At 35.3% G+C, this 14598-nt stretch overlaps 1 protein-coding gene across 4 annotated transcripts in view; it reads right to left on the reverse strand.

The window, feature by feature from the left end:
- Nucleotides 1-1117: 1117 nt before the first annotated feature.
- Nucleotides 1118-14598, reverse strand: part of LOC310638299 (complement receptor type 1-like) — a 70033-nt gene continuing 56552 nt past the window's right edge. For 3 of the 4 annotated variants that reach the window (XM_083359257.1, XM_083359256.1, XM_083359255.1), the window contains 4 exons: nucleotides 9267-9305; nucleotides 8426-8455; nucleotides 5703-5772; nucleotides 1118-2112 (listed from right to left, as the gene is read on the reverse strand). In XM_083359257.1, the coding sequence (XP_083215383.1) occupies nucleotides 2022-2112; nucleotides 5703-5772; nucleotides 8426-8455; nucleotides 9267-9305 (230 nt within the window). In that variant the 3' untranslated portion in view covers nucleotides 1118-2021. The remainder of the gene's footprint in view (nucleotides 2113-5702; nucleotides 5773-8425; nucleotides 8456-9266; nucleotides 9306-14598) is intronic. The other variant, XM_083359258.1, reaches the window with a different exon arrangement.

The following is a 14598-nucleotide window of genomic DNA, read 5'->3' on the forward strand; positions in this document are numbered from 1 at the left end:
AAAATAATAACAGACACCAAGCTGTATTTCCCAATTAGATTAGACAAATAGGAAGGACTTTCTGGTAAATGCTACATTTAATAACTACTAGAAAAGCTCTTTTGGAACCTTTGTTTTGCATTATAAATACTAAACATAGGATCTGTATAACACATTAAATAAGAATCCATCAGGCAAAAAAAATCCATATTCTACGCTCAGAATTATGGAAACAATTAAGTTACTAAACTGACCAGTAAGACTTTTAAGTGCTTATGCAGTTCCAAGAACTACAGTTTGGAACTATGACACATCTCTTAGGAAAAGTATTTCTTATCTTTATTTTTACCTGCATCCCAGCTTAGGCAGACTACTTTTAATAGTAATATTAATATTATTTAACACTGAGAACACTGTGTGATTATGTGTGTAGATCCATAAGTTTATTAGTTGCTGGATGTATTTGCATTCTTGAAGCTTGTTCCCTGCTATGTAATTTATTTTTTAAATAATATATTTCAGTAAGATATTTCTAGTGCTAACATAGTATACACACAGAATCGTGGAACTAAAAGAGGAATCTTCTATCCTCACTGATAAAGTTTATTAAGCCCGTTTGGTAAAATAAGTTCAAATGCTTTTCACCTGTGCTAAAGTGCTGCTTTTTGAGATACAAGGATGGGCTACTTTCCTAAGAAAAGAGTAACAAACAAAATTTCTTGTGGACACTTGTTTTCCATTATAAATTCTAAATTATGGGTTTTGCTTTATTTCCTTTGTAAATAAGATGCTAAGGGTGCACGTTGAATGGCATTTTGTAAACTCTTGTTATATTTTTATGTAATGTAAATTAAACTTAAAAGGGCAAACATTATCTAACTGGGGACTGGGGACAGGTTCAAAGACACCCAGCTGGCTTTCAAGACTAAGGGAGGCCTGGAACTCAAGTCTCCTGGTTTCTAGGCCAGCATCTTAACTGCTATACCAATTTGGTTCTCTCTGGTAATAGGATCATCTCCCAATTGCTTTTCAATAATGGTGCATACTTGAATGTATAGGCGGTAAATAGTTTCTACAGTGTTAATTATTACCATAGCATCAACTCCCCAAATGACTTTAAATAGAACAACAATAAATGCTCAGTGCAATTCAATCTTTAATGTTATCATTGCTAGACATTTCTCTATATACAGCCATTGCATTTAATTCATTCTTCCCATGTAGGAAGGAAATACAATAAAATTTATAAATACAACTTTTGCAAATACACAAAATACTTTCTTGAATACCACAGGCATCCATGGCTGACCAGAATAGTGTCAAAATGACAGAATGTATTTTGTGATGGCACACAGAGCATAATAACAGACATTTTGCCACTCTCCCCCCCAAAACAACTAGGTTGAATATTTCAGTATAGGCTCCATTCAGCCAAAACGCACCTTCTCTTTACAGTGACTGTAAAGATAAAAACTGAATCTTCCCCACTAGGACATGTATCTCAATTTATTGGTTGTAAAATTTATGTTGACTGTTAAAATATAAAACAGAACACAATTTATATTAGGCAAAGCTTATTGTTTCAGGATAAATTTAAAACCCAGAAAGCAAGTTAAGTTTTCTTTGGATGTCACATGAATTTAGAAGCTGATTTAAGAACCAGGCTGTTAAAAAAACTACACAGAACTTGCTGACTCTTTCATTCTAGAATAGTCATCTCTTGATAACAGCATAATGCATCATCCCTGAAGTAGAGATATGGAAGTCCTTCAGATTCTGTATCTGAGTGATAAGAAGCAGGCATGTTAGAGATATTCTGAAAGGATTTAAGTGCAATCTACTAGAATACAGAAGCAGAATACGAAAAAGGAGTAGTCTTGTAGATCAAATGCTGATTGCTTCATGTATTAACTGCCTCTTCCAATGGCCAAACTGTAAAACTATGAACTTAAATCTTCACCGAGTTCCTCTTTTTCAGTTCTCAAATGGGAAACTATTGAAAGGTTACTGAAGTTTTATTGCAGAAGTTCAGTAAACTCAAATCAATCTTTTGCTCGTTTTTCTTCCAAAGTCATATCTTTCACTGAAACTACATGATAAGAATCAGTAGAGGCATGAGGAGTGTTAGCTTTCCTGTAAAAGATAACATAAAAATAAATTCATATTTACATATGCTATTTAAAGAAGTTTTCAAAAAATATTTTCTTTAATCCTAGCAAAAAGCAACACACAGATATACAACATATTTCAATCTGTAAGATAAAAGAAAATGCATCTTAGAACAATCCAACTCTGAAAACCAAAGCATCTTAATTTAACAGTTGCAGAATATTTGACATTAAAAATAAATTTTCTGTAAATATCACATCAGATTTAGTATAGAAAATAATATATATAATATATTATAATATATTATATATACTAAATATATATATTTAGTATATATATATATATATATATATATATATATATATATATATATATATATATATATATATATATATATATATATATATATATATATATATATATATATATATATATTCAACTGCTCTTGAATCACACATCAGCATCTCTTTTGTACCTGTGGGGAAACTATGTGGTTTCAATGCTGAAATCTCACAGGTCAAGGTGTACAGATAAAACCAAGCTTTGTCTACAGCTAGCACTGAAGCTATCTCAAGATTTATGGCAATGATTAACTAGAAGGATAGGAGACAGAAGAAGCCTTGGCATGCTAACACTTCTATGCAGTACATCTGTTCAGATAGCTATGAAGAAATATATAACTGTACTCCACACTAAACACTTATATATAAATTTTCAAGTTCATGTAAAAGTTTAGCTTCTCAGGTCTTGATATTGACAAAAATATTTAAATCATCTCCGTTTTATTATCCATGGCAGACCCACTCATTTGAACTAGAAGCTAAACAGCAGAAAGGTGAAGAATATATAATTATGTGCCCTCATGACAAGTTTAGGAATATAGGGAACCACAGATGGTTATGTGCATTTTTCCTGTATCTATACTGTATATATTGGATGCAGGCTGCATCATCTGCAAACTAGGACTGAGCAACAAGAGAGAATCCCATCAGTGGTGGAGTTTGTGCCCAAGTTGATTTACATGCAAGTGTGCCACTAATGCCAAGCTTGACATGCAAGTACGGCTTTTGGAATTCTTTCCAATCCCTTAGTTCTTGTGACCAGGAGAAAAGGGGCTTAAGAATGGAGCAAACCACAGTCTGAGCCATCGGCCAACTGCCTTTTCCAATGGGATCCAGTACATTTTCAACCTCAATTTTTCATGACATTTGGACCGCTGGATTAGAAAGAAAATGGATATTACATAAAAATCCAGCCAGCAAGAAAATCCATATTCTATACTCAGTATCATGAAAACAGTAAAGTTGGTAAACTGCAAAATGTTTTAAGTGCTTGTGCAATTCCAAGAACTATAGTTTGGAACTATGACACATCTCTTAGAAAACGTATTTCTTATCTTTACTTTTACCTGCATCCCAAAACAGGCAAACACTACTCCTAATGGTAATGTGAGATGCTTATTTAACATTGAGAACACCGTACGATAATGCATATAATCCATAAGCTTATTAGTTACAGGATATATTTGCATTTTTGGAGTATGTACCCTGGCATGTGGTAGTAATTTATTTTCAAAAGATTTATCTTTTAAAAAAGAGATTTCAGTAAGATAACTTTAATGCTAGTGTAAGACAGATCCAGAATCTTGGAAAGTACAAGAGAAATCTCCGATCCTCATCGATAAAGAGTTTAAGGCTGTTCCTTAAATAATTTGAAAGGTTTCTTTCCACCTGTGCTAAGGTACTTGCTTTTTGAGATAAGAGATAGGCCATTCCCTCTCCTCCTCTAAGGAAGGGGTAAAGAACAAACAATGCCATTAACAGCCGAAGACAATTGTAGTAGTCTTCGGGTTTTTATTTATGCAGATATTGTAACTGAACACACATACTGAGTGAAAAACGCTGGTGCAACCACTCAAGAAGCCATTGTTAAACTGTACTGAAAATGGAGTAAAATGGAATAAAATGGAGTGGCTAGGGAGTCCCTCTGCATCCAAAAGTATATTTAGTAACATAAAAGCAATGCTATTTATTACAACAATGAATACGTTATATATGTTTCCAGCCTTCAGTGGATGATATTAGATTGAAGAATGGTTCTTCGATGTTATCCTGGAGCTAAAAACAACTGTAAAACTAAAAATAAATGTTTCAGCACTTTTAATGTTACAGTTAATTAGAACAAGATGGGTAATTCCTAAATGAAGTCTGAGGTGCTCAAGTGGGGGAAGGGAGGGAGAGAAAAAGTGGGGAGTTGTAGGTCTCTGGAATAAGAGCTGTTTTAAAATATACATTATCCCGAAGGATGTTTTTGGCTTCAAGTTATTCAAAGCATTTGATCAGGAATCAAACTGTACAATTTAAATTAGTTAATTTTATATAAAAGGGAAGAAGGCAGCAAATAAAGCAAAATCAAATCAGTGGAGGAAACAGGCATTCCCACAACTTCTCCTTGGTGCATGCTTAAATCAGTAATTGTTCACCCAATATAACTGATTTCTGCAAGCCAATTAGATGATGCTAATCGAAAACCTGAAAACAGAAAATTGTTTATTTAAAGAAGTCTTTTAGCAAAATAAAGACGTAATTAGCATGTTGTGGCCTAAAAGACATATAAGGGGAGACAGATAATATTCAATTAGGAATTAGAAAAATGAACAGATTCAAGGAGGAGAGATACAGGATTTACTAATCTTAAGTTTTAAAACTGGAGACAGTCTTTCATAAATGCTAGAAAAAAGGTAAAGTCCACAGTAATATTTTTGCAAAACATCACATTACAGCTCACCACCGATTGCCATAGTCTACTAAGACTCTCAAAAATATGTATTAATTATTCTATCAAAAGATTACACCTATATACTCTTTAAAAATAAAGATGAGTACATGTAATGATAGTGATTAAAGCATTACCACCCAAAGTACCTATGGTTAAGAAACTGATTTGAAAATCAATTTATGAACAAATCTAAATTAGTGCTTATAAACATCCTGTAACTGTATACAAATGATATAAAAACAAAGTTAATATAATGCTGTATCAAAAACAATACTCATAACACAGAGACAGAAAGCAAGCAACATAGAAGACAAGATTTCCATTATAATCTGTCTAGAAAGATACCAAAGTTGCAAGTAGACTAAAGCTACAATACAAATTTTGCATAGAACCATTCCAATGATTCCACTTCATTAGGGTACCAGTAAGTCAGAGACAGAAATCACAATTACAAGTGTCTCTTGATATCAGCAGATCAGGGCAATAAGAATAATCTTACTTTTTTCAACAACACATTGCCAAGCCTGCAGCTGAACAAATAGCAAATAGAAAGAGACAGATGATTTCTGTCACTCCAGAACACCAATGCTGGAAATGTGATTAAATTCAGATTAGCCATTCTAGACAAACTGTAATGTTTTGTTCGTCTTCCTCTTTTGCTGCAGATCTTTGCGGTTGCATTAGCACATAGCACAGAAGTTACTTCTGGACATAAAGCACATTTATATGAAAATTGTAGGCTTTAGAGATGGCACTGGAAAGTTAGAGATGGCTGCTCATGCAGCTATGAAGAAGCTAGAAAGAAATCAGAGACAGCATATCTTGGGCTGACTCACCCCTGGAGAGAGAACCTTTTCACAGCTGCAAAAATTAAAGCAGCCACAACTATAATGCCAATGACAGCTCCTTGAAGGGAAAAAGATAATGGGATAGTTTCGTATTAAAAAATATACCAATCATCATATACAAACTCCTGACAGTACTTCCAAGGTATGTTTCAGATCACTTTGCCCATATCACATCGTATATACAGGGGATACCAAGTCAGGATGTGTAGACAATTTTGTATAGAAATTACATTACGTGTTTTGAATTAGTTGCCTTTTTTCTCAACATTTCCTTATTTGCTGCATTACCTTAGTGCACTTAGTAACATTTTCTCTGAAAACAAATAAATAAAACATATTTTGATTGGCCTATTTATGTGGACTGACATTTGGTATACTCCTTTACATATGCAAAAGCATTTGACTGCAGAAAAAAATAGGAATCTGAATTGCTTTAAAAAGATGCTTCAGAATGCACAGAAACACATTTGCAGCATCCACGTGAGATTAATTAAAGTTCTACATTTTTTATTTGGGATCATTTGACTGCCAAAAGGAAGCTTCAGATACTGTTGAGCATTCCTGGAATCAGACATAGCTGTTTTAGTGAATTATACAAAGCTGCTGCTATATGCTTGTACGTGTTCTGAACAGAATCTGATGTTCAAGATTCAATAGAATCTTCATGGAAAAAAATGTCAAACACAACAAAGGTATTGATAAATGGCAAAAAAAACCCCAAAAATAATTACACCTATGAGTGGCAAATAGTCATCCTGCACAAGAATAAAACTAAACCAGAGACAGATAAATAAATGTAGCATTAATATTTACTCACTTTCCTGGTATCCAATTAAATTCAACAATAAGGTATATTCTACATTTATAATAAAACCAGGAAAGGTTTAAGCTAGCCCATCAGCATAAATAGTAAGTGATTGCTGTTAATATTGATGAGAGCTCTCACTTGACAACTGGGACAAAGTCCAGAATAAAGCTAAGCATTTGTTGGATTATTGAGAATCAGGCCCCCTCTCTGGAATGAGACAACAGAGAGGGAGGGGGCTAGCTCCCTCTGATCCCAAATGGCTGAGTAGACAGTGATCGGTGGGCTGGATAATTTACCAGAGGGGAGAGGGATTCTTTGGTAATACGAGCTTCAGTTTTAGACATGGGAACAGAAATTGCATTGGTTACTCTCATGGCTGACCTGTGCTGGGAGAGTGTACAATGCACCTTGCCCTCATAGATCTCTCAATGACTTGCTAAGACTCTCACAAGGGTTGTGTGTTGGGGACATTTTGTTACAGTAGTCCCATATCTACCTGATCTATTAAACATTTACATATCCCCTATTGGGCAAATTAATTTGCCAAGGTAGGATGATGTATCCTCAATATGTTGATGATATCCAATTGTACATCTGCATCCAGGCCCAATTAGAGATGTAGTAGAAGTCCTGTCCCAGGGCCTGGTGGCTATCAGGGATTGGATGGGGAGAAACGGGTTGCAATTTAAGCCAAACAGGATGGTGTTACTATTAATGTAAAAGCCTTATGATTCGAAGTGTCTGACTCTTGATGAAGTTATGGTAGTGCAGAGAGAACAGATTTGCAAATAAAACTTCTGAAGTCACAGCTCCTGCCTAAGGAGCAGATAGAAGTTATGGGTAGGAGGCATTATGCCCAGCTTTGGCTGGTTTCCAGTTGCAATCTTACCTAGAACAGGATGCCCTGAGGACAATTACAATTGTTGTCTCTCCTGACTACAAAAATTCTGTGCTGTTTACCAATGTGTTTTGGTTTCTTTAAGACTCTCTATGGTGAAGGGCTGGCTATCTAACTAATTACTTTCCTTATATTGCTCCTGCACATTGCACTTTCCCCAAATTGCTCCTGCCCATCCCTCTTGGATATGGAGATAGTATCTATGAAAGGTCCCTACCAAACTGGAATTGCAGTGGAAGGTGTGTCGATAAGAGGTATTTTCAGCAGCAGTTCTCCAAGGGACAGCCTATCCCCCCCCCCCCAAAATGCCTTGCAATCCAATAGACTTTCAAAAACAGTAAAAAATGATTTTTCCAGGAGGACGTTGGGTATTATATAGGGGTGTGTGTGTGTGTGTGTGTGTATGAATATATGTATAGGGCAATTTTCTTATATGCTAATATTGGCTATATTTTTGTGGAATTTTAAAAATGTGTATTTTTTTGTTATTTTAATATTTGCAAACTCCCTGGGGTCCATAAGAATGGAGGTGGTAGATTATTCAGTCTGAAAACAGATACCTTGAATAATAAGCTTAATATGGAGCTGGACCTGTTCCCTTTTTTGGGAAGGGTTGGGGGGATGACAAATACAGTTTTCCTCTTGGAATTGACTGATTTCTGGAACAACCAGATTTTTTCTGCCTTTAAGAGATTCCAGCTGTAAACTGACCTGACATAAAGAAAAAAAACACCACTGTGTAACCAAAATGATTTCTCATGTTTAAATACTCTCCCTTGAGTTTAACTAACAAGCAAACACCGGAAACAAAATCTTTAAAAATAGCCAAGAGTTTCTAAAGCATGGGAAAAATTGGGAGGGGAGAAAAAGATATTGCCTTATAAGAAGGGGTGGGAGTTACAGCCTTCTAAAGACAAAAAGGGAGGAATTGTGCATCAAATAGTCTTTGTTCATTTCTGTCAAACATTAAATGCAACCACAATAGTTCAGTCTGTAAGTACTTACCAAAAACAATTCCGACAGTCCTGCCAACACCTAAAACAGAAGAGAATCCGAAGAAAAGTGATTAAAAACCTGAACATATACAGTAAAAGTGAAAGAAAACATTTCTCTAGTTTCACACTATTTTAACAGACATGTACAGTATATCCATGTTATTCCCTTTTTGGGTAAACAAAATTATTCAAAGCACGTAAAAAGTAAAAAAATATATATATAAAGCAAAAAAAAAATTAAAAAGATGAAATATGAGACAGTAAAACAATTAAAGCTAATTATGCCAATACAATTCACTACTTGCCATATCCTTCTATTGTCTGTACTTTCATTCATCAATACTGTTCTAATAGATTCAATCACCTTCATTTAGAATTTCAACATCTTTCCCATTTTTTTAATTTTGCATAGATAGACACATAGACAGATATAGATATGCAAAACTAAAAAAAGGGAAACATGCTGAAGTTCTAAATGAAGGGGTCTAAATCTGAATGATTGAACTTGAATTATTCAAATTAATTTGAAGGGAACAATTATTTAATTTGTTAATTTATTATCTTTAACAGTGATTCCAAAAATATTTCAGGACTTTAAGTACAATATTGCACATGTATTTTGAAGTATAGGAGTGTAAATTATAAGAAAATTTGAAATACAGCACATTTCTGAAATTGATCAGAGATTTAAAAAAGGATTTCTGAATCATTAGTAATATTCCCTCCCTACCATATTTCAGAGAATTAAGAGAAAACTATTTCAGAACAAAAAAAACACAAAAGTGACTTCTTATAAAAATGCAAAGACTACTAAATAATTACTTTCCATTGTCAACACTTCGGGGGTTTACCTGATTCATGTGTGGGAGTTTGACTTGTGGTTGGAGGTGCTGCAGTTAATATAAGAAAAATAAAAGAGGTTTAAACACTACTCTGAACTTTTTAGGCAATACCATGCATAACATTTAACAAGCTGAAAGACTTGTCTGGAAATAAAGATGCCTCAATGTATATATTACACAAGAATACCTTGCAGATTAATAATAATAATAATAATAATAATAATAATAATAATAATAATAATAATAATAATAATAATAATAATAATAATAACAACAACAACAACAACAATAACAACAATAATTTTTAAGTACCATCAGCTGCTCATTGACAAAATGGTACTTAAAAATGCAAAACGATGAAAAACAAATTTAAATATGGCGTGGATTGATTACAGGAAAGCATTTGACCTATTACCCCACAGTTGGATTAATGTGTGTTTGGAAAACTTTGGAATCAGCAAAAACATCTGTACATTTTTGAAAGCAAATATGCAAAAATGGAAAACAGTTCTAACAGCAAATGGGGAGAACATTGGTGAAATCAACATCAGACAAGGAATCTTCCAAGAGGACTCACTTTCACCACTACTGTTCAACATCACATTAATTCCATTGACAATAATATTACGAAACATAAAACTGGGATACCACATCTCAAGCCAGCATGGCAAGATAAACCAACTACTATACATGGATGACTTAAAACTGTATGTGAAAAGCCAAACTGAACTTGAATCAATACTCAACACAGTTCAACTGTTTAGCAGCGACATCAGAATGGACTTTGCACTTGGAAAATGTGCTATATTATCCATGCAGCGAGGAAAAATGGGAAAAATAGAAGGAATAGAACTGGGAAACAGAAGTGTTATGAAAGCACTAGCAAAGGATGACGGTTACAAATACCTAGGCATATTGGAAGCAGATAACATCTTGAATGGAAAAGTCAGAGTCAACACAAAAGGAATATATCAGGAGCGTCCACAAAATACTAAAATCAAAGCTGAATGCTGGAAATATAATTAAAGCCGTTAATACATGGGCAGTCCCAGTGATACACTACCCAGCTGGAATTATCAACTGGACTTTGGCTGAATTGGAACACCTAGACCGGAAAACGTGTAAACTTTTGAATATGCACCACGCTCTATATCCACGAAGTGACATTGATAGATTGTACCTTCCAAGAAGAATAGGGGGCAGAGAGCTACTGCAAATCCACCAAACTGTAGAAGAAGAAAAATGAAGTTTGAATGACTATGTAAATCAAAGTACAGAAAAATTGCTGCAGGCTGTGAAAACAGAGAGCATTATAAAAATAACAGAAACAAAGGCAGAATATAAGGAAAAACAGCTGGATGATAGATTAAATAGATGGAAAACCAAAGCTTTGCATGGACAGCATTTGAAAAATATTGAAGGAAAATGTGATAACAACTTGACATGGGCATGGCTTAAGATGGGAACCATCAAGAAAGAAATGGAAGGCTTAATACTGGCTGCTCAAGAACAAGCACTACAAACTAATGCCATGAAAGCAAAGATACAAAAATCTACTGACAATCCAAATTGCTGACTTTGCAACGACAAAGTTGAAACTGTTTCACATTTAATATGTGAGTGCAGCAAAATCATGCAAACTGATTACAAAGCTAGACATGACCGAGTTGCTAAACTAATCCACTGGGCATTGTGTAAAAAATATGACTTGCCTGTGTCTGAAAAGTCGTGGGAACATAGGGTGGAAAAAGTTGTCGAGAATGAGAGGGTGAAGATCTTGTGGGACTTCCGAATACAGACAGATCACCATTTGGAACACAACATGCCAGATGTCGCAGTCACAGAGAACCGAAGCATACAGATGATTGATATCGCTGTACCAGGAGATGCCAGAGTCGAAGAAAAAGAACTGGGGGAAATTATGAAATACCGCGACCTGGCCATCGAAACTGCGCGATTATGGATAAAATGTGTAACAGTGATACCCACTGTCATCAGGGCACTGAGAACTATGTCCAAAAACTTTGCAAAATACATGAAGAAATTGCAGCTTCCTGCAATAACTCCAGCAAAGCTACAAAAAACTGCGCTACTCAGAACATCTTACATTTTAAGGAGATATCTGGTTGATACCTAGGATGCTGGCAGCAACCTGTGTCAACCACTAATGTCAATCTGAGTGTTCAGTTGACTGAGTTTCATGTTTTATGAATAAGTTTTATAATAGTAACAATTGCTGTTGTTGTTTGTCACAGTCAACCAGATGTTTAGACTGGGTTTGGCATTTTTGTCTACCTATTGAGTCCTTTCCAAGGCCTTGGGATAGGCAGATCTAGATGTTTGATGATGTTACAGATATCATCGCAGGTTCCGAGTAAAGCTGCCTTTTGCAATTGACAGATGGCAAATTTGTCAATGTTGATGGTGTTCAAGTGGTGCTCCAGTTGTTTTGGGATTACACCCAAGGCTCCTATTATTGGTACTACCTTTGCTTGCTTTTGCCACAGTTGTTCTACTTCTATTTGTAGGTTTTTGTATTTTGTTATCTTCTCCAGTTCTTTTTTATTCTGCTGTCTCCGGGTACTACCACATGCACTTTCCAAACATTATTGTCTTTCTTGTCGACAATTGTTAAGTCTGGGGTGCTATATGGTAGATGCCTCTCTGTTTGAATTCTATAGTCCCAGAACAATATAGCTTCTTCATTTTTTAAGGACTTCTCTATTTTACAAGCCCATCAGTTCTTGCTTGCAGGCAAATTATATTTCTTGTAGATTGTCCAGTGCACCATTGTTGCTACTTTGTCACACTGTCTGTGTGATTTTCTTGCAGCAGCTTATCAAGTGACCCACTGTTTCTTCAGCTTCTTTTCATAGGCAGCACTTACTCTCTGTTGCTGTCTTCTCAATTCTGGTTCGTATGCATTTGTTCTTAAGGCTCAATCTTGTGCAGCCAGAATTAATCCCTCAGTCTCTTTCTTCAACTTTCCTTCTCTTAGCCATTGCCAGGTGTTGTTATTATCCGCTTTCCCTATTTTTTTTAAATGTACTGGCCATGTAGTGCTTTTGTCTTCCCATGCCTCCATTCTGTTCATTCTTGTAGGTCAGTTTGGTCTCTCCAGTAGTCAGTAAGTTTTCCTGATATACTAATTTCAGTGCATCTTCTTCATTATCCTTCAGATACTTCCAAAGCCTTTTTCTTTTTCAGCCATCTCATGTACTTGCAACATTCCACGCCCATGCCCATTCCAACATCGCCTTGGTAGATAAGAGTCTGTGAATGTTGCTACAAAAATGAAAAATGAATTGTCATTATTTTTCTGGTCCTTCCATCCACTGCTTTTAGTTCAGCTTGAGTACAGTTCACTATTCCAGCTATGTGGAATTGCCCAGGTGTTGATTGTCTTGCTGATATTTCCTCCATTGAGTTGGGATTTTAAGATCTTCTTCACTATCTTGATAGTTTCACTCCTATTTTTTTTCTTGACTTCAGTGTGCTTGATGTTGTCAGTTTGAAGGATACCCAAGTATTTGTGGTAATCATCTTCATCCAGATACTTGATATTATTTTCATAGGGCATCTTGATTTGTTCAGTTTTCACTATTTTTCTCTTTTTTTGATGGTGAGTGACATATTTGTCCAGTCTAAATTCCATTGCGATACCTTGCCCGTATATACAGTGTTGAACAACAATTCTATTTCAGATGGTGTTTTTCCATACAGCTTCAGATCGTCCATGTAAAGGAGGTGGGATAGTCTGGCAGATGTTTTTGATGTTTGATAATCATGGCCTACATTATTCAGTATTGTTGATAGAGGAAACAGTGCAATGACATATAGTAGTAGTGATAGTGAATCTCCTTGAAATATTCCGCTCTTGATATTAACCTCTCCCAATCTTTCACCATTGACCTGCAACTATGTCTTCCATTGTGCCATTGAACTTTGCAGTTTCTGATGTTTCTACTGACTCCTCTAGGCACTTGATTATCCAGTCATGGGGCAGAGTTAAATGCCTTTTTATATCAATCCATGCTACATTTAGATTGATCTTCCATCTCTTGCAGTTTTCCAAAATCATTTTGTTTTTGCTATAATTATTATTTAAATACTGACACAATGCATTGTCTGTTTAAATAAAAAAAGATTAAAATGTATATGAAGCATAAACAATTAAAGCAGAAGTTAACAGGAAAACATAAGAATAATTGTACTGAGTCAGGCTTTGTGATGGCTGTTGACAGAAGGTGCCTGATAGAATTTCCTCTTTTAAAGCCTCAAAGGAACCAAAAAGGCAGAAGGAAGGTTAAAGGGAAGAAAGAGCTGAGAATGTTTAGAATATCAAAGAAAAGCAAACAACAGAAATACATTCTCTAAATTAGACCTTTTGGGAAACTCTAGACTTGAAGGAAGTCCAAAACTCCCTAGCAATGATAAAACATTTCCAGTAAAAATGAAACCAGGAATGCCAGCTACCTCCCCCTCTGAGTTAAGACCGCAAAGGTTGCTATTATCAAGGATGTTTAGCTCACATTTGGCATACACTTAATTTTAGAGTAAATTCCAGGAGTCAAAAATGTTTTACCATGGAGGACTCCAGAATGAGATATATCATAATTTCAGAGACGTGAAATTACAGAGAACCACAATGACTTTTTTTTTCTTAAGAGGTTTAAGACACATTTTCCTCCCAGAAAATTATTTTGTTTGCATAGACTCCAGATACACTTTGGGGATAACAAAACGGTTAGAGTTCAGTAAAGAGGTTCAGTCAATTGTGTTGTACGAAAGTAGAAAGCTGGATTCTTGTAGCTACTTGCAGAGTTTTGGTAGACAAATCTCATAAACCTGCAAATGTTACCATAGCTTCCTTAGAGAGACTGCGGATGCCAGGAGGCACTGCTACTTGTCAGCTGTTGATATACATTTAGATAATGACTATGCTGCTTAATGAAAATTAGGAAGAAAGATCCAAATAGCTTTATTAGACCAGAAATAAACAAGCCCAAGCAAACAGAAGGATAGTGCTTTTGAGCCACTGAGAAAATAGACCAACTCTACTTTAAATGTCAACTGATTGAAGAAAAGGCATATATAACCAAACGCCTAGCCGACAAAGACCACCTAAAAACTGAATTACACACTCTCACTAACATATTAATTTCCAACGGATTCCAAAGAAACACTATTACCAACCTAATCCAAAGGAAGACAACCCCCAAGAACCAAGACACAGAACAGGACAACGGCATCGCCCTCCTCCCCTCCATTAAAGGCACCACAGATAAAATCAGCAAAATTCTCCACAAATACAATATCAAGACAGCCTTCAGCACTGACC

Source organism: Vipera ursinii (assembly GCF_947247035.1).
Source record: "Vipera ursinii genome assembly, chromosome: 3".
Classification (NCBI taxonomy): domain Eukaryota; kingdom Metazoa; phylum Chordata; class Lepidosauria; order Squamata; family Viperidae; genus Vipera; species Vipera ursinii.